This window comes from Carassius gibelio, chromosome B3 (genome assembly GCF_023724105.1).
Source record: "Carassius gibelio isolate Cgi1373 ecotype wild population from Czech Republic chromosome B3, carGib1.2-hapl.c, whole genome shotgun sequence".
NCBI lineage: Eukaryota > Metazoa > Chordata > Actinopteri > Cypriniformes > Cyprinidae > Carassius > Carassius gibelio.
This window is the reverse complement of record NC_068398.1, coordinates 29,075,226-29,093,812: the sequence shown is the minus strand read 5'-3', so window position 1 is coordinate 29,093,812 and position 18,587 is coordinate 29,075,226. Positions and strand designations below refer to the sequence as shown.

General features: G+C 36.8%; 1 protein-coding gene and 1 long non-coding RNA gene across 2 annotated transcripts; both read left to right on the top strand.

The window, feature by feature from the left end:
- Positions 1-3,731: 3,731 nt before the first annotated feature.
- Positions 3,732-9,046, top strand: LOC127953924 (uncharacterized). The gene is made up of 3 exons (XR_008153367.1): positions 3,732-4,316; positions 7,367-7,506; positions 8,932-9,046. It is a non-coding gene; the product is annotated as an uncharacterized LOC127953924 (long non-coding RNA).
- A 2,879-nt stretch (positions 9,047-11,925) lies between these two features.
- LOC127953897 (beta-1,4 N-acetylgalactosaminyltransferase 1-like) lies at positions 11,926-18,495 on the top strand. The gene is made up of 10 exons (XM_052553266.1): positions 11,926-12,104; positions 12,194-12,319; positions 12,601-12,704; positions 12,847-12,905; positions 13,303-13,483; positions 15,929-16,015; positions 16,480-16,661; positions 17,626-17,769; positions 17,850-18,075; positions 18,214-18,495. Exons 2-10 carry the CDS (start codon positions 12,267-12,269, stop codon positions 18,393-18,395), a joined length of 1,218 nt encoding a protein of 405 aa, XP_052409226.1. The 5' UTR covers positions 11,926-12,104; positions 12,194-12,266; the 3' UTR covers positions 18,396-18,495.
- The last annotated feature ends 92 nt before the right edge of the window (positions 18,496-18,587 follow it).

The following is an 18,587-nucleotide window of genomic DNA, read 5'->3' as shown; positions in this document are numbered from 1 at the left end:
TATGTGTGTGTATGTATATGTTCTCAATTAACTAAAAGACAGCTGGGAAGCCATTTACAAGATTTTCTTTGCTTTTTATTTTGTTTGTCGTATTGTTAACTTGAACAACAGCTTACAGCATATATTAACCTAATTAAAATTAAACTATATATATATATATATATATATATATATATATATATATATATATATATATACACACACACACAAATACAGTATCTCACAAAAGTGAGTACACCCTAAGTGAACGTGTCAAAACTGTGTCCAATGTGTGAATATTTTGCGTGAGCACCACTGTCATCTAGCATTGCCTTAGTCCTTGTGGGCCTGGGATTCACCTGAGCTGCACAGCGTGTTGCTGGGATCCTCTTCCACTCCTCCATAATGACGCACCTTATGCACAGCACGAGGACCCTAGCAAGGTGTGTTCCAAGTGGAACCCATCTTAGAAAACCTCTGTGTGACCCTGGCCACTGTACTGTGACTCAGTTTCAGGCTGTTACTGATCTTCCTAAAGCATAGGCCTTTGTGGAGAGCAACAATTCTAATTCTCAAAGATAATTATTTGCCGTGAGCAGCCATGTTGAGCATCCAGTGTCCGTATGAGAGAATTGTACTCAAAGCACCAAATCTTAACTGCTCTATACAAGATACACAAATCTGTATGGTCCTGTCAAGCAGACAAAAACATTAACATGATGAATAGGACATGAGGCTTTGTTGTCACTTTGGGTGTACCCACTTTTGTTGCCAGCTCTATTTACATTTATGGCTGTATGTTAAGTTATTTTCAGAGGTCAGTAAATCTATACTGCTATACAAGCTGCACATTGACTACTCTAAAATATATCAAAGTTTAATTTCTATAGTATTGTCCATTGAGAAGATATACGCTCACCTAAAGGATTATTAGGAACACCTGTTCAATTTCTCATTAATGCAATTATCTAATCAACCAAATCACATGGCAGTTGCTTCAATGCATTTAGGAGTGTGGTCCTGGTCAAGACAGTCTCCTGAACTCCTGGCATGGTTGTTGGTGCCAGACGGGCCGGTCTGAGTATTTCAAAATCTGCTCAGTTACTGGGATTTTCACGCACAAACATTTCTTGGGTTTACAAAGAATGGTGTGAAAAGGGTAAAACATCCAGTATGCGGCAGTCCTGTGGGCGAAAATGTCTTGTTGATGCTAGAGGTCAGATGAGAATGGGTCGACTGATTCAAACTGATAGAAGAGCAAATTTGACTGAAATAACCACTCGTTACAACCGAGGTATGCAGCAAAGCATTTGTGAAGCCACAACACACACAACCTTGAGGTGGATGGGCTACAACAGCAGAAGACCCCACCGGGTACCACTCATCTCCACTACAAATAGGAAAAAGAGGCTACAATTTGCACGAGATCACCAAAATTGGACCGTTGATGACTGTAAAAATTTTTTCTGTTGAGGCATTCAGATGGTAGAGTCAGAATTTGGTGTAAACAGAATAAGAACATGGATCCATCATGCCTTGATACCACTGTGCAGGCTGCTGGTGGTGGTGTAATGGTGTGGGGGATGTTTTCTTGGCACACTTTAGGCCCCTTAGTGCCAATTGGGCATCGGTTAAATGCCACTGCCTACCTGAGCATTGTTTCTGACCATGTCCATCCCTTCATGACCACCATGTACCCATGCTCTTATGGCTACTTCCAGCAGGATAATGCACCATATCACAAAGCTTGAATCATTTCAAATTGGTTTCTTGAACATGACAATGAGTTCACTTTACTAAAATGCCCCCCAGAGTCACCAGATCTCAACCCAATAGAGCATCTTTGGGATGTGGTGGAACGGGAGCTTCATGTCCTGGATGTGCATCCCACAAATCTCCATCAACTGCAAGATGCTATCCCTTCAATATGGGCAACATCTCTAAAGAATGCTTTCAGCACCTTGTTGAATCAATGCCATGTAGAAATAAGGCAGTTCAAACACAGTATTAGTATGATGTTCCTAATAATCTTTTAGGTGAGTGTATAACAACAAGCAAAACCCTCACAGGTAGGTTATGAATTAATTAGAGATCTCCAACTCCTAAAGTGTTTGTGTCTTCTCATGAGATCTGGTTCAAGGTTAAATCCGTTTCACACTCCGCCTATACACATTTTTATAGATATTTTTCAATAGGTGTATTTGATATTTTTCCTACTCTGGTTTAAAAGTTAAAAGTGTTTAATTTGGCTTAGTGTTTTGGGGGAAAAAAAGTATAGAAATAATTTTCACTTAGAAATTACAAAGTAAAATATACAAAATATTTTTTTTTGAACTGCCTCAGGGCTCAGTTCTTGGACCACTTCTCTGTCTACATGACATTATTAAGTTCTGTCATTCAGAAACATGGCTTTTCATACCACGGCTATGCTCTACATCTCATTCCATCCTGATGATCCGACGGTAGGTACTCGCAACTCAGCTTGTCTAACTGACATTTCTTCCTGAATGATGGACCATCACCTTCAAACCCATCGTTCCATCACAATTTCACCATCAAGTTAGGCACATCAACCATAACTCCTTCAAAAACAGCTAGAAGCCTTGGAGTTATGATTGATGATCAGCTGACTTTCTCAGACCACATTGCTGAAACTGTCCGATCCTGCGGATTTGCTTTATTCAACATCAAGAAGATCAAGCCCTTTCTTTCGGAACATGCTGCACAACTCCTTGTTCAAGCTCTTGTTCTGTCCAGGCTGGACTATTGCAATGCCCTCTTGGCACGTCTTCCAGCCAATTCTATCAAACCTTTACAATTAATTCAGATCGCAGCAGCAAGATTAATTTTGAATGAGCCGAAAAAATTTTTGTTTCTGTTTATCAATTTTCACTGGCTACCATTAGTTTCTTGAAGATTCTTGATGTTGCCTGGTGTTGCACTGGCCGTTTGTTTCATCCAGCTGGGAGCCATGGATTTCATGAGAACCGTAATAGAATCTGGCAACTCTGGGTATCTATTCCTGTTTTCTGTCATTCAGAAGACACTTTAATTCAGTGTGATGAATTAAGTACACTCATGGTATTACAACTGTAAGACTGCATCTTGCCCTTTATTGATTACACTACATCCTTTCAATTTTCAGTTGTTTTAATGAGTGACTATCACTTTAATAGATTCCACAATGTTTTTGCAGTGACTCCATAAAACAGATTCCCCATTCTAAAAAGAACCATATTTTTCTTGTATGACAAATATTCCATGATCTAAAGAAATGTTTTACGGAAGAAAGAACCTTTTGTGCATTCAAAAGGATCCATGGATGTTAAAAGTTTCTTCATGGAATGCCAGTAAAGAACCATTATTTTTTTAAAATTGTGCAGTACAACTTATTGAGAATGTATTAATCAATTAGTTTTCAAATAAAAACTTTTTTCTTGAGTTCATTTCACTTTTGAGGACTATGAAGTCATGTTAAACCATTACATCCAGAAGACAAGCAGCTCCTGTTCTGTATAATCCAGGAAAAGGTAAAATCACAAAAACACAGGATGCTTTTATGGCACAAAAATATGCTTCTTACTTAAATGTCTGTAGAGTTTCTAAAGCTTGCTGGTGAAATGCACCACATTCTCTCCATCACAACTCCGATGTCAGCTCACTCACGGGTGACCAAAACAACTGTTACGAACCTCCAGTGAAGAGTCCAGAGGAGGAGAAGGTTTACAAAAATTATAATAATAATAATAAAACACTTCGGGTTGAAGAAACAAAGAAAATTGGTTTTCTGTAAATATGATGTTTTATTTACCAATTGAATTAACCCCAAAAGATATAATAGATTCAAACAACTACAACGAGGAAAGAAAAAGCAAACACATTAATCTGTACACCCTCTCTCCACTGAGAGAGTAAACCCCCAACACGAGGATTGAACTTGATACATTCTACTGCAGCATGGACCTATCACTGGAAAAAACATGAAGCACTACATTATGGCCACTACATAAGATGCATTAACCAAATAGCTCTTCTATATTAGCAGAGATGTGATGGTATTTTCTGCCCTGCTGTTAGCTGATATGTGAATATATTGATTGCTTATCCAGTGCTCTGCTGCAGATGATTTTCTTTCTTAAGAGGCTGGTTTGCAGAGATGACCACACATACAGTATCTTTCCTGTGGGTGGACGATGACTTTGTATTTTTGAAAAGAAGCCGGATTGAGAGCTTTGAACTTCAGCCACTTACGATTTTTGAGGACCGCTTTCTAGAAAATGGAGGTGTGGTGAGAAGGGTTGGCGTTGAACCGTACCTAAAAAAAGTGGATCATTCTGGTAAGTATTTACTACATTTTCTCCACTGCTATTGCTCAGATTTTTTTAAACTCTGTTTCCTCCTCCTTACGTGTAACGTAAATTCCTTACGTAAATTAGTTTATTTGACCAACAATGGATAACAGGAGTGGTTCTCAACCCATGGCCTGTGACGTATTCATATGTGGACGACAATGCTGAACAAAATATTCATTTTTACAATTCATTTTAGTTTTTACATTGATTAAAAAACATACAAAACAAATATAAGCTATAATGTTTTTTTTTTATTTAAAATCATTTAGTTTTTCATAGGCTATATTATTTCAGACATTAGCAGACCTTTAGCCTATAGCATTTCACGAACACTTACGAGAGAGCACTTTGGCAGAATTCAGTTAAATTAGTCATTAGCAGCAATTTGTTCTGCAAAAATGAGCACCTGAACGGACAATTTGTTATGAAGGGAGAAAACGAAATGTGGAAAATGCCAATGAAGGAATTCAAAACCAGAATAGTGGCAGTGGCAGCAGTGAAGGTGTGAGACAGTGCAGGACTTTCGGTTTGTCCCGCCACTCCCTTCAAGATGCTCAGGCAAAAGGAAAAACACGCATAGGCTACAACACAGAATCATCATCCTTGATCGCAGAAATGTGTAAACCATCTCTGATAAGAATCTCATAGGCTACTATTAAATTCGAAAGTGCTCTCCACATTTGTGCACGTGCACTCGGACAATAGTGCGACCCATTGAGGAGGAAAGGAAGGAACCTGGTCTACAATGTTAGTTTTTCTGAGATGATTGCTGGCTGTAAGTTGTCTTCTGTGGTCTTCCCCCGTCTCTGTGTCTGTATTGTTACATAAATAATAGATGATTCTGTTAGTGTGTCTGTATAAGATACCAGTGGCTGCTAAACATGTATATTTTAAATATTTTAACAACGGTTTGGTCATGTTTCATGTAGGAAGCTGATTAGGTGGTTCTACTCAGAACTGTTTGCCCTTTGCCCCTTACACTCCCAAAACATAAATATTTAGGCCCAATTCTTAAGATTTATGTATTTCAATTTCCACCCATTTTGATTAAATAGTTTTTAGCTTAAATAAGCTTTATGTGATGCACATTTTCCAACCTTATGTAAATGAGTGAACAAGTAAAGACTTATGTTATAGTACCTATAAATCCAATTTGTTTTAAATGCATAAGAAACATGTATATGTATTATCAGGTAATAACCCCAATGTACTTAATATACATCACATGTGCATAATGTTATCATAAACCCAACATATGTCATATATTTAATCCTACCCCACCCAATCACACTGTGCTACAACAAAATCTGTCTACAACACACACAACAAGAACAGCAAGCCCACCTTTTACACTGTAGCAATTTATTAATGCTTCAAAGCATTTGGCTTTCGACTGGCAAGACATATTACACAGTGTTCATACACTTGTGTGCAACAAGAAACAAAAAGTGCCTTCATATTTACATGCACATCAAGGTTAAACACTATTGCAAAACATTTTTGCCACAATCAACCATACTGCAGAAATAAATGCAAAAAATAAATAAATAAATGCAACTCTTGATGGAAGTCAATGTTGTGATGTTGCATGATGTTTAAACAATGCCACAACAAAGCACAATGCTATGAAAGCTATAGGTGGTCCAATGAAATATTAGAGTGTGCAACACCATTTGGGGCAGGCTATGTAAAGTGGACTCCAACATGTCTTAAAGATTTTCAATAAGGATTAGGTCAGGACTCTGGTGCACAATCTTTCACATTTGAGGCTGATGAATCTTGGCATTTTTAGACATGGATACGACTTCCAACCTGGTTGTTTGAGAAATAGGCTGAATTAGTTATGGTTAAACTTATTGTTGCCAAACACACAACATGCCAGAAACATATTAACTACTTCATGATGATGAATGAGTCAATCCTTAAATAATGTCAAATATTTGCTCATTTAAATCCAGAATGTGACTTTTTTTTTTTGGCCTTTCAGTATAAAATAAGAGTTAAATTTATAGCAACTGAACTATACTACCTTAAGGAGAAGAGTATTATGATGGAACTGGACACAGCCAAGCTTAAAAACATGAGTGCTTGTGTTGTTCCAGGACGGTCAAGTTGGCTTGATATCACTTGCACTGCATTAAAAACATTTTACAAGAAAACACCATGGACTTTAACTTTTCTCTGCATTGCCATAATTTGTAACAGCTGCAAATGTGCTATTGTTTCTCAGATGAACTGTAGAACAAGCTTAAGAAAATGTAATTCAATTAATAAAATGTCATCTTTAAGTTGACTGAACTTGTAAAACCGTAAGCAATACTCAAAATTTCATACTAACTCATAATCTATCTATCTATTTATCTATCTATCTATCTATCCTAGCAACATGCTAATAATGTTAGAAACATGCTAGTCAGATGACTAAACATGCTAGAAACATTCTAGCAACATGCTAGTCATGCTAGCAATATGCTAGTGGCATGCTAATCATGCTAGAAACATGCTAATCGTGGAATGAACATGCTAGTAACATGCTAGAAAACGTCAAATTGAACTTTTTCAACTTCTTAAACTTTTCAAACTTTCTGGCCAGGCTTTCTCAAGCCAACTCAAGCCAACTCTTTTTTTCAACCCAGCCCTAATTAGGACCATTGGCTAGCTAGTTAAATAAACAATAGGCTGTGCATTGATATAAGTGTAATACTATATCAAACACACAAATAATATATGTATATACAATGAAATCTGTCAAATAATACTCACTGAGTAACTGTTACAGATAATATATATTCTATCTTAAAAATAGATAATGGTCCAGGCTGGTACAATGCAAAATAGTTAGTGACGTGACGTGACGTGACATTCATTCAGGAGATTCAGAAGTAAGGAGTCGGTAAATTATTCTTCTTTTTTTCTTTTATTTTTTGTGTGTAGCCTACTCCCTGCAGATCTTCCACTCCTTCAGTTAGTAAATGCATTATGGTAACATTAAAGTGCAAGTGATCTGATGCACATTATCTCTCTTGGTGATGCAGTGTAAAGTGATCAGGTTTATTCTGGCCACTGGACAAGGAAAATGGAAGATGTCTCGTATTAGAAAGCAAGAACAGCTAAGACTGGGAGGTTTTAGAAAAACACAAATTTACTGCTCTTCTGAAACGATTATTTTATACTGGTAAGTACATCTCACTTTTGTTGGGTTTCCATGTGTGGCAGAGAAGATGATGATGATGATGATGATGTCTTTTGTGGCTACTGTATTTTTTGATGACTAAGAGATGTTAGCGCGTACGTTGAATTCTTTGACTATTGCCTTTCATGCTTAGAGATGTTACTCTAAGCATATCGTCTCTAAGCATGTCTTAACTCCTAATGGTCTTTAGTACAGACCAGGTTAGTTTCACGAATGTCGTTCGGGTGTGGCGCACAGATATGTCGCAGTAACAAATACAGAGCAGTCATGTGATGGGTGATGCGAGTAAATGATGTCAAAATGATGTCAACTCTTTGGTGCAGTGTGCATGTCCATGGCCAAACTGAGAGAGTATGTTCCAGTTTTCTGAAAACACTTTTGAAAAGATTTGTTTTCTTTTCAATGTTTGCTTCATTTGCCTAAAATGAACCATATCATATCCTTTGATATCTCTTTGAAAAAGAACTTTGTAACCCTTAAACAAGTATTAAAATGAGTTCAGTGTAGCTGTAGGAGTGTTAAATAAGAAATAAAGATGATTATCTTCATAGAGTTGTTCGATTTCTACAGGTTTGGTAACATAAAATCACTTAATTCAAATAATAATACAAGCTAATCTGTGTATTCAGTAAGTTGCATTAGTGGCATGAGGTATTGTAAGTATACAATGTGACAATAAACAATGCGGTTGCACTTTATTTTACAATACATGTACTTACGTGTATTTATCTAAGAAAGTTCTGGTAATACAAGGTAACTACATGGGGTTAGGTTTTATGGGTAGGTTCAGGGTCAGTACCTAGTTATTACATAGTTATTGCAATTACAATAATAAGTACATAGTATGTACATGACAAACAGGACTGTAAAATAAAGTGCTACCAACAATGCATTTACTTTTTACTTGGTACCTAAGTACTTTTGAAAGCATGCACTTTCATACTTGCATGTCTTTACAACTTTCACTTTTAGTGGAGTAGTATTTGACCAGTGTTGTGTAATTTGTCCACCTCTGGTTCCTTCTCACTTTACCCATTGCTTTTATAAATGTGAAAAATATATCCTAAAGGAACAGCTCACACAAAAATCTGCAGAAAATATACTCCCCCTCAGGCCATCCAAGACGTGGCAAAATTGCTACTGTACATAATAAATGTCTCCAGATCTGTATAAAAAAACTCACATCTTGGATGGCCCGAGGGTGAGAAAATTTTCATTTTGGGGTAAACTATTATTTTTTAATAACCCTAACACTAGGTTAGGTCACCAAAAATGTTTTAAGCATTTACCCATCTTTATGTTGCTACAAGCATTAACATACTTTTGCATGTTTAGCATTAATTAAAAAGTTCCAGTTTACATGTGTTTCAGTGTGACTGTTATTGCTGTGTGTACCTGTTCTTTCAGATCATCCCCCATGATGAAGTGCATGAAGTACAAACGCCTTATTGTTTTCTTGATTTTTCTTGGTGGTTCACTGAGCATCTACTTTATACACCGTGGCATGTTGAAGAGCAAGAAAAGCACACTTGCACACCGGTATGGATAGTCCTTTCTTCATATTTATTTCTCTTAGTCTGGTTTCTTGGTATTTAGAAAATTCTCAAAATGATCTACACTAGTCTTAAAGCACCTGTGCACTGTGGTGATTTTAGTAACAGGGTGTTTTTTTTTAGCTATCAGCACTTATAGCCTCTGAACTTTTGCAACAAGTCTCAGTCATGTTCCTGTACACTGCAGATTCTGTATGTCTTCAACTCATCAGGGCCCGGTTCCCCAATAACGCTCACTCTTAGCGCGCTAAGAAGACCTCGAAAGATATATCTTACCAAAGTGGTTTATGTATGAAACCTAAAATAAACATTATGGGGTTGAAAACACTGCATATTAATTGTGATATATGACAAGAGCTGAGCGCGTCCGTCTCTGGCTCAGCTCCAGCCAACGCGCGAAAGCTGTTTGAATCTGGCAGTTCTGTGACGCCACTGAACATTCTAAAGCATACTCTCAGGGGCACAGAAATAAGAATCCAATATATGGTGCAATAATACTAAAAATGTTCAAATGTAATTTACATTTTAAATTATTTTTGTTAAAATATATCTGCCGACATTCGGTCTGCCAACCAATCAGCAAACAGCAGCTGACTGTGACCCCAGCAGTCTATGATATAAACAGATAATTTTAGATTGCACATTGCTAGCTAGCAATATGTTGCAGAGCTCCTTTTTTATTTTATTTTATTTTTTTAGCAAAAAACCTTGGCTTGATGGACAGCCGGACACAAGGCCTAACGTTACACCTGATGAGGATGTTTCTCCCTCCCCGGGCCCAACATCAACAGACAGTGTTGCCAGATTGGAAATGTCCAAGTATCGTACCAGAAGTTCAAAATTATCGTATTTGGAAGAAAATTATTACATTTAACAATTAACTACATTTTAAGACGACCTGCAAATTACCACTAGGAGTATGGTTGGACGGAAGCAGTGCAACAAAAAAACTATCCCATAATTTTGCACAGTAATCTGACAATAAATGTGGCACACCCAGATTTTCATATGCACACCCAGAGTCTCTTTTCTGGCTACGCTACTGGTTGCAACAAAAGACTAATGTATTATTTTGCTATAATTTTGTCAGCATTATTAGCACTTATAATTAGCACTTCAGCTCATTGCTCTATGTCAGAATAGGAGTGCTTTATAACACACAGTTACAACAGCAAGAGACAAGCTAACATCAGAAGTATGAGGACCAAGATCCCAACTAAACCAAACACTAATCACCACAATAGTGACTTCAAATGAATCAAATATCAACATTTAAACCTCTGTTAATTCTCAATAAGAGCTTCTCTGGATGTCTGACAGAAATAAAGTCAATCTAATGAGTGAAGCTTATAAAACCATTCGTGGAGATGTTTGATCCTCCTCTGCTGAGATCTTCAGAGATTTGATGTCTTTGATTTGCAGTTGATTTTACCACATGCTCAACCGTCAGTTATTTCATTATTTCATAAATATTATTTTATTTTCTTGATTTTAGGACAAACACAGTGTCTGGAAATTACATTGAAATAACACAAATCTAAATCCTGAGAGTGTTGATTTGGTCCAGAAACAGTATAAATTATGCCTTAATAAAAAGTCAAAAAAAGACGTCTTAAAAACTTTCATTCTGGCTCCTCAGTGGACGTCTTTTCAACGTCAGCAAAGACATAAAAAGACGTCCACTGGACATAACTTTGCCCAGTGGGAAGGTTAAGAGAAAGGTTAAGGATTAGGTTATGAACTACTTAGCGATAAGAACGTTTTGGGGAACCGGGCCCAGTTCATTAGTAGAGTAGAGTTTAGTTCCAACCCTAATTAAACACACCTGACCCAGCTAATCAAGGTCTTACAAGGCATACTAGAAACCTCCAGACAGGTGTGTTGATGTAAGCTGGAACTAAACTCTGAAGAGCAAGTGGTTTGTATCAGGACTGAATTTGGACACCCCTGCTATAAAGTAGTGTGAGGCAGGCTTTACGTAAACTCTCTTAAATAAATAGTCCAAATTTGCTGAAAACAGCTGATGAAAACATCACAGTAATCCACACAACTACAGTTAATTTTCACTTCAATTAACATCTTTTGAAGTGAAAAGCTCTGCATTACGAAACAAACCCATTGAGACATTTTATTAAACTTTCACTTCTGTCTAGAACACCAGTCCATAATCCATAATAAATCTTCCTTCCACATCAACATCCACCAACATAATTGTTTAGACCAGAGGACCCATATTTTAGCTGGAAGCAACGTTTTGAAGTTAAAAACATCTTTTCACTTCACAAGATGTTAAATGTTGGGCTGGAGCGGTGTGGATTATTGTGCTGTGTTGTTTTTATCAGCTGTTTGAACTCTCATTCTGCTTAATGGCAGACATGTTGAAGATTAGCAGATAGGTTGTTACTTCATTAAATATTAAGCTATTTCCTCATAAAAGCATAAAAAGATTAATTCAGCATAGTCAAGCTTCTCCTCCTTTGACATCAGTTTAAAAGTACTCTACTGTACTTTTACTGATCTGAAAGACAATCCAAAGAAGACAAGTCACAAGAACTACAAACACAGCAGCTTCACACACACACACACACACACACACTCAAAGACAACAGCTGACAAGCTAAACTGAAAACAGAGGGCTATAAATACAGGAGGTAAGAACAAGGAAATAAATACAGGTGGGCTAAATAAGTAATTTTAAAAGATAGCCTGCCTTTAAAGCAGTGATTTATTTATTGCTAAGAGCTATGAATGCAGAATGAACTGTAAGCTGTCATGCATGCACTCAATTGCGCACGCAGCATGATTGAAGCTAAACAGACTTGACTTAACAGCATTGTTCCGAAGTACCTCGTATGCACAGTGTCAGTTCAAAGAAACACACATTTGTATTAACTTTACAGTTTCTTCTATTTGTGTCATACTACTCTGTACCTTTACCTCCCTTTCTCTGACTATTAACTAAGCAATGTGATCTGCTTACTTTATTCTGTTAAACAGCTTAAGTCCTGAACAATCTGAAATCTCAAGGTAAGTATCATTGAAACTTTCCTAATGAATCTTAAGTAGATCCAGTTTAGATGCTCTGCCTAACCTGTGATCTTTACATGTTTGTCAAGTGTGACAGAACTCCTCAGGCCAAATGTTTCTTGTCAAGGAGCTGAACTCTTAAGGAAGTTTGTGCCATATGAAATGGATAACATACTAGAACGCAGAGCAAATGAATACAAGCAATATCAACTCAGGTTGAACTGGATTTTTCTTCATCTTGCTCACAGTCCTATTAACACCACACCATGTCATGTTATCATTTGTCATGAATGTAACTTTAAATGTGCATTTGCTGATGTTTTTTTAACAGTCTTTTATCTGCTTATCTTTGTTGTTACACCTCTCATTGAGGATTGACTTGCTCCACTATATTTTCTCTTAGCAAAAGTGCAATCAAACTTTCCAATGATCATTCATCCACTAGACATTCTGGGAGACATTTATACAGTTTTTCCAACATTGTGGTATTTTTCAGAAGGAAGACAAATGCAGATATTATTATTGCCCCAGCCAACTCTCCTCTCCAATATCCAATCACAGGTTTCAGGGTAGCTCCTCTGAAGAAAAGTTTGATACCAGGTTAACTTACATTCCTTGTAAACAGAGTCATGTTTAGGACTGTTGTTAACTGAGCAAACCTCACCTTATATGCTGCTTAGAATATCATTTCTTTTTTTCTTTGATCTATTAAGTGAATTGTGTTTTTCTGTCATTATTTCAGGTCTTGCTCTTCAAACACAAGAGAGAGGTATAACAACAAACAAGAGGGAGGTGTACAAGGTTAAGCAATCAATGCCATTTGTGCAACTTTTTTAAATTATTATTTATTTAAAGACAGTTGTAGGTAAAAGCCCTATATGCTAAGAAAAAAAAGTTAAAGTAAATTAAAAAAAAAATGTTTTACAAGAAAATAATGTTTTAAAATTTCATATTTAATTCAGTATTACAGAAATGATGTAATAATTTTTTTTAATTAGCAATCTCTGCATGAAAATGGTTTCTAAGCCATTTTTTTCAGTGTATGAGGCATTCATTCACAATGCATGAACTTTAAAATTCAGTTCTCACCCTAAAATCCTATTTAAGTGTTATTTTAAGTGTAAATTCTTAAATTCACATTCTGTTCTAGATGTGAATTTAAAGTACTTAATTTGCATTAACACAGTGATGTCTGCAGGTGTCTTTGAGTGTGAAGAGTGGAGTGCTCTCAGTGGAGGATCTTCTGGATGGAGATCAGGTGGAGGGACAGGGTCAGAGTGAACTGACCATCTCATCCAGCAACCTCACACAACTCAACGATCTGCTGTCCAGAGTGACCTACACCAGCACCATCTACCACATCAGAACATCAGACCTGGGTAAAGGCTGTCTGTACAGGAAACACACTTAGGCCTATAATATGTACTAAATGTGTTGCTCAAATACAGAGTGAAGAGGCAAGATTAACACTCAAGTTACAAGATACATGCTAGCCAATGAGGTGCCTCAATGTTTTAGGAACAGTTTCAGTTATATATCTTTTAAAACTAGAAGTATCACGCTAGCAAGGTAAAAACACACAATTGTTGGTGTGATCTTGCTTTTATAACCATTCAATAAACAAAAAATAATAATATTGTTACTTGGCTTTTAAACACAGTTTTGCTGTCCAATGCGTTATTTTGTCTATTTTTTTAATCCGCTGACAAAGATTGAACCATAACTCTTCCCCTGATCAAGTTCATTAGTGGTTGTGATTAATTCCCGACTGAATCTGTGAATGAGTGAATGATTCGTTGATTCAGAATTAGAATGAGCTGATTCTGATTCATTTATTAAGACAGGCCCTGCATCTCAATATGCCTACTTATACTACGCCCTTAAAGTATGTAATCTTTTGGTGAGGAATATGTACACACTTTTGAGTGTGTAGTAGAAGAGTAGACAAGCTTTGGGACATACAATCAAGTCACACGATTGCATCTTTAAAGGACATTTAATTTAACTCCCTACCGTACTGGAGAGAATGAAGTAGCTTGTTGATCTTCTCATATTTTCTGCATAATAATGCATTTAAACGTTAACGACCAAATGGATGTTTATTAGGGCCGGGACTTTAACGCGTTAATTGAGATTAATTAATTACACAAAAAATAACGCGTTAACTAAGATTAATTAATTACAGAAAAAATCGGCGGGACCGATTATACTGGAGCACCAACTAGCGTTCGCATATCACCGCAGCACACATCGAGCCTCAAGTATCACCTCAACGCAAAACATATAGAAGCTAGCGTGGACTTTACATTTTATGTTGAACTATGTATTATTTTGTTGGTGCAACAGTTTATGTTGAACTCTTTATTGTTTTGGCCAAGGTTATTGAGAGTTGGACTTAGTATGTTATGGCCTCTGAAGCAACAGAGAGATGTCAATGTTTCCAATGTTCTGAATGTAATTGATAGTATTGTGTTTTACTTAAAAAAAAACACTTTACAGAAGGTTCCAGCACCTATAAGCTTCCTGAATTTCTGAAATGTACTATTTCTAAATTGTTTCTAAATATGCTATTGCTACACTTCATGGCAAAAAATTTAACTGGTCTGCTAGACTTGGTTGAACAAAAATAAACAATATTTTGTTGCTCAAGCTTATATATTCAGTCATTATTCAATGGTATACTATAAATCCATGTGAAAAAAATTACTTCTCACTGTTCTCAGGTCAAATATTTATATGCGATTAAAATGCGATTAATTTCGATTAATTAATTACAAATCCTCTAATTAATTAGATTAATTTTTTTAATCGAGTCCCGGCCCTAATGTTTATAAAAGTTCACATTGCTGTTGCAGATGAAATATAACACGGATAACAATAAATATTTTTTTTTTACCATGTTGAATGTTGATTATTAGTAAATCAAACCCTTTTCGCAAACCTCTCTACCTAACCATCGAATCTGCCACATTTAACGTTTTTCTAACGCGTTTTATTTGTAGTTCTGCCAAAGTGCAATGGATTGTGGGCAGTTTAAACCATTAAAGTGTGCATGGATTCAATTTTCTAAAATCTCTGTTTGGTGTGATGAGGCAGATGGGTGCACTCAAATAAGGATACCCACCATCTCCCAGGATTGGGATATTAAAGCCCCTTTCACACTGCGATTCCAGAAAATACATGAGCAATATAATTTGGTCTCAGATTTTTTGCTGATTTATCTATATATCAATATCTAACTGTATCTATATATGATTTATTATATATATGCATATATGTTTGTGTGTATTTCTATAATGTATTTGTGTGCGTGTATATCAGCGGTTCTCAATTCCAGTCCTCACGCCTCCTGCTCTGTACATAAGTACGTAAGTGCCCTGCGAAGTGGACATCGCAGGATATTCTTCCATTATTCCAGTTCGAAGGGAGCGTATTCCATTCAAAGTGCATTGAAGTGAGCGAGACGTGAATTTAAACTATTTATTTACAGAGGTATATGATGTCACACTTGTTCGAAGACGTTGTGCAGCACAAATCCTTGATTTAATGTTCTGAAGTGAGGTAAATTGTGAGCTGATTATCTGAATCAGGTGTGTTAACAAGGAGAGACATGCAAAATATGCAGAGCTAGGGGGCGAGGACTGGAAATGAGAATTGAAATCTACACAGTTACTGAAAAACTACGGAAACACAATAGAACTACTATTAACAGAAGTGCTTTACTGGAAATCTGACACATTATAGTTTGAAAATGGGTTAGGGTTAGGGTTAGGTTATTGTAAGAAACATTCTCTTAAATGGCATAAATTATCTTCTTTCCTTAGTCTCTTTCACTTTTGAGGATCACAAGGCAATAGTTCCAGTCATGATCAGAAGACCATCAGTTCCTGTTTTGTTTGACCCAGGAAAAGGTGAGACCACCACACACACACACACACACACAGACACGTTTTTTTTTTTTTTTCGTGAAAAGTTGGGACATCCCATAGGCGTCATGTTTTTTATACTGTATAAACTGTATATTCTATCGTCCTTCACCAACCCTAACCCTAACCCTCACAGGAAACTTTGTGTATTTTTACTTTCTCAAAGTAACTCATTCTGTATGGTATAGAAGCGTTTTGAAAAATGGGGACATGGGTTATGTCCTCATAAGTCACCCTCTCCTTGTAATACCTGTGTCATACCCATGTCATTATACAGAGTTGTGTACTGATATTTCACAAAAACAAGAGCACACACACACACACACACATAAAAAGTATGCTTACTTCAATGTAATGTGATATGTAAGTTAAACAAAAGTGTAATTGTCCTGAGTAAATCATTGTTCAATTTGTGCACAGTTAAACCAAGGAACCTTTTTGTCTCTCAGATATCAACTCACGGGTGACCATAATAACCAAGACCTTTCTGAGGTATAAGGAGCTGAATATCCTCATCCAGAGTATCAGGAAATTTTACCCGAAGATCAAGATCATTGTTGCGGATGACAGCCTGAAACCTGAAAATGTGCCTGGAAACAACATTGAGCACTACATCATGCCTCCTGCACAGGTAAACACATCGTCACTTTAATTGATCTGATGCTGTAAAGTCAGTCCCTCCAGAAAAACGCGGATTATTTTTGTGATTGTTGCGGGCAAAAATCCTTGATTTTGCGGCAGGTTTTCTTAAAAAATGTGATGGAATATATGGGATATTTTTGCAATCTTATGCAATGAAATTGCGGGAACTTGCAAAAACTGCGGTTTGATGAAAAAGATTAAAAAAAAGGTGACCCCCCCCCCCCCCCACCACCACCACCCTGTTCTCACTAGGCTATACCTTACTGTAAAGAGTCATTTCTTATGACTTCCTATGATAAGCAAGCATACTAAATCACAGAATATTTAAGTTCTCATTCTGTTTTATTTCAGACCTTAATTAACACATGGCTCAATTTACAAAACATTGAGTCAAACAAGTTCTCTAGCTTTACAAAAGGAATATTCAACAACTTCTGTAAAAATGAAGGTTCCCATTGGGAAATAATTGCGATTTACCTGTGTGAAGTAAACGCAACATTTTTCAACTTTCTGCTAAGATATATGTCACTTTTTTGCAATGAAAATTATTATTATTATGAAATCATGCTACCTCCGCATATTTTTCTTCCTGAAATCGCCAATTTATGCGGCGAAAGTGCGGCGTTTTTGAAAAAATGCGACCCCCGCATAAATATGCGGCCCTTGGCTGATTATGCATTAAATCACATGATCACATAATCGCGTTTTTCTGGAGGGACTGTAAAGTCCATTCACACCATGCCAACCAATGCCTACTGCTGACAAGAACAGTATGTCACTTCTTAGACACAACCACGGAGTCAAAATGTTCAACAGGTGAAAATAAGTTCCTATTGTCAGCTCTTTATACCTCAGGCACCAGCCCGCCAGTTCAGTGTAAATTGGCTTGTTGACACCAAATGTTGATGACCTGGTCATTTATCTCTACTGATGATTATGTGGTAACCTTTCAGGGCTGGTTTGCAGGCAGAAATCTGGCTGTATCTCAACTTACAACGAAATACTTCTTGTGGGTTGATGACGACTTCGAGTTCTTGAGTGAGACACGGATCGAGAGTTTTGTGGAGATTATGGAAGCTCTTCCAGATCTAGATGTTGTAAGTGTCAATGGAATATGCTTTTACGAACTTGTGAGAAGTCTTTTAGCAATATATACAAGCTCTTTTTTTCTGATTAGCTTGGTGGTGAGGTTTCGGGGGACCAGTTCTACTTTGTTCTGGAGTATGACGAGGGAGATGAGAATGACGGCGGCTGCCTAAGACGTATTAGAGAGTTTCATCAACCACTTCCAGGTTATGATGGCTGCTTTCTAGTGGATGGTGTTGTTAATTATTTCTTAGCTAGGACTGATGCTGTACGAAGGGTTGGCTTTGATCCGTTCCTCAAAAGAGTCGCTCACACCGGTAAGTGTACCAAATTTTACTTCAGTAAAACATCTTCATTGATTGATTCCAAGCACATTTCATTCATCTAATGTCCTCCCATGTCCATCCATTCTTTGTTTCCATGTCTCATCTTTGAATGATCATCACTGACTTCAGAGTTCTTCATTGATGGACTTGGCAAGCTGATGGTTGCTTCGTGTAAAGGCCTATCTGTTGGTCACCAGACACATCGGGCACAGGACGAATATGACTCTTATAGGAATCAAGGAAAACTTGAGGAAGAGCAAAAACTGGCTCACCATTTCTTTAAGAACTATCTTAACTACATCAAGTACTGATTAGTAATAATTAGTGATCATTAGTGGTTGACCGATATATTGCCTAGGCTGATATATCGGCCGATATTTGGCATTTTTCAAATATCAGAATTGTCCGATAATTTTTCACATTTATATAATTGAAACTAATCTTTGAATGACTAATGAACATTTAATTTCACAAACATTGCAAACTTAGTTGAATCCAGCTGT

What these genes read in the sequence shown, in the direction of transcription:
- LOC127953897 (XM_052553266.1), top strand. Translation starts at nt 12,267, where the DNA reads ATGGATAACATACTAGAACGCAGAGCAAATGAATACAAGCAATATCAA. An exon ending in TTTGTTTGACCCAGGAAAAG is followed by an intron (nt 16,016 to 16,479) that starts GTGAGACCACCA and finishes TTTGTCTCTCAG; the next exon opens with ATATCAACTCACGGGTGACC. An exon ending in CTCTTCCAGATCTAGATGTT is followed by an intron (nt 17,770 to 17,849) that starts GTAAGTGTCAAT and finishes TTTTCTGATTAG; the next exon opens with CTTGGTGGTGAGGTTTCGGG.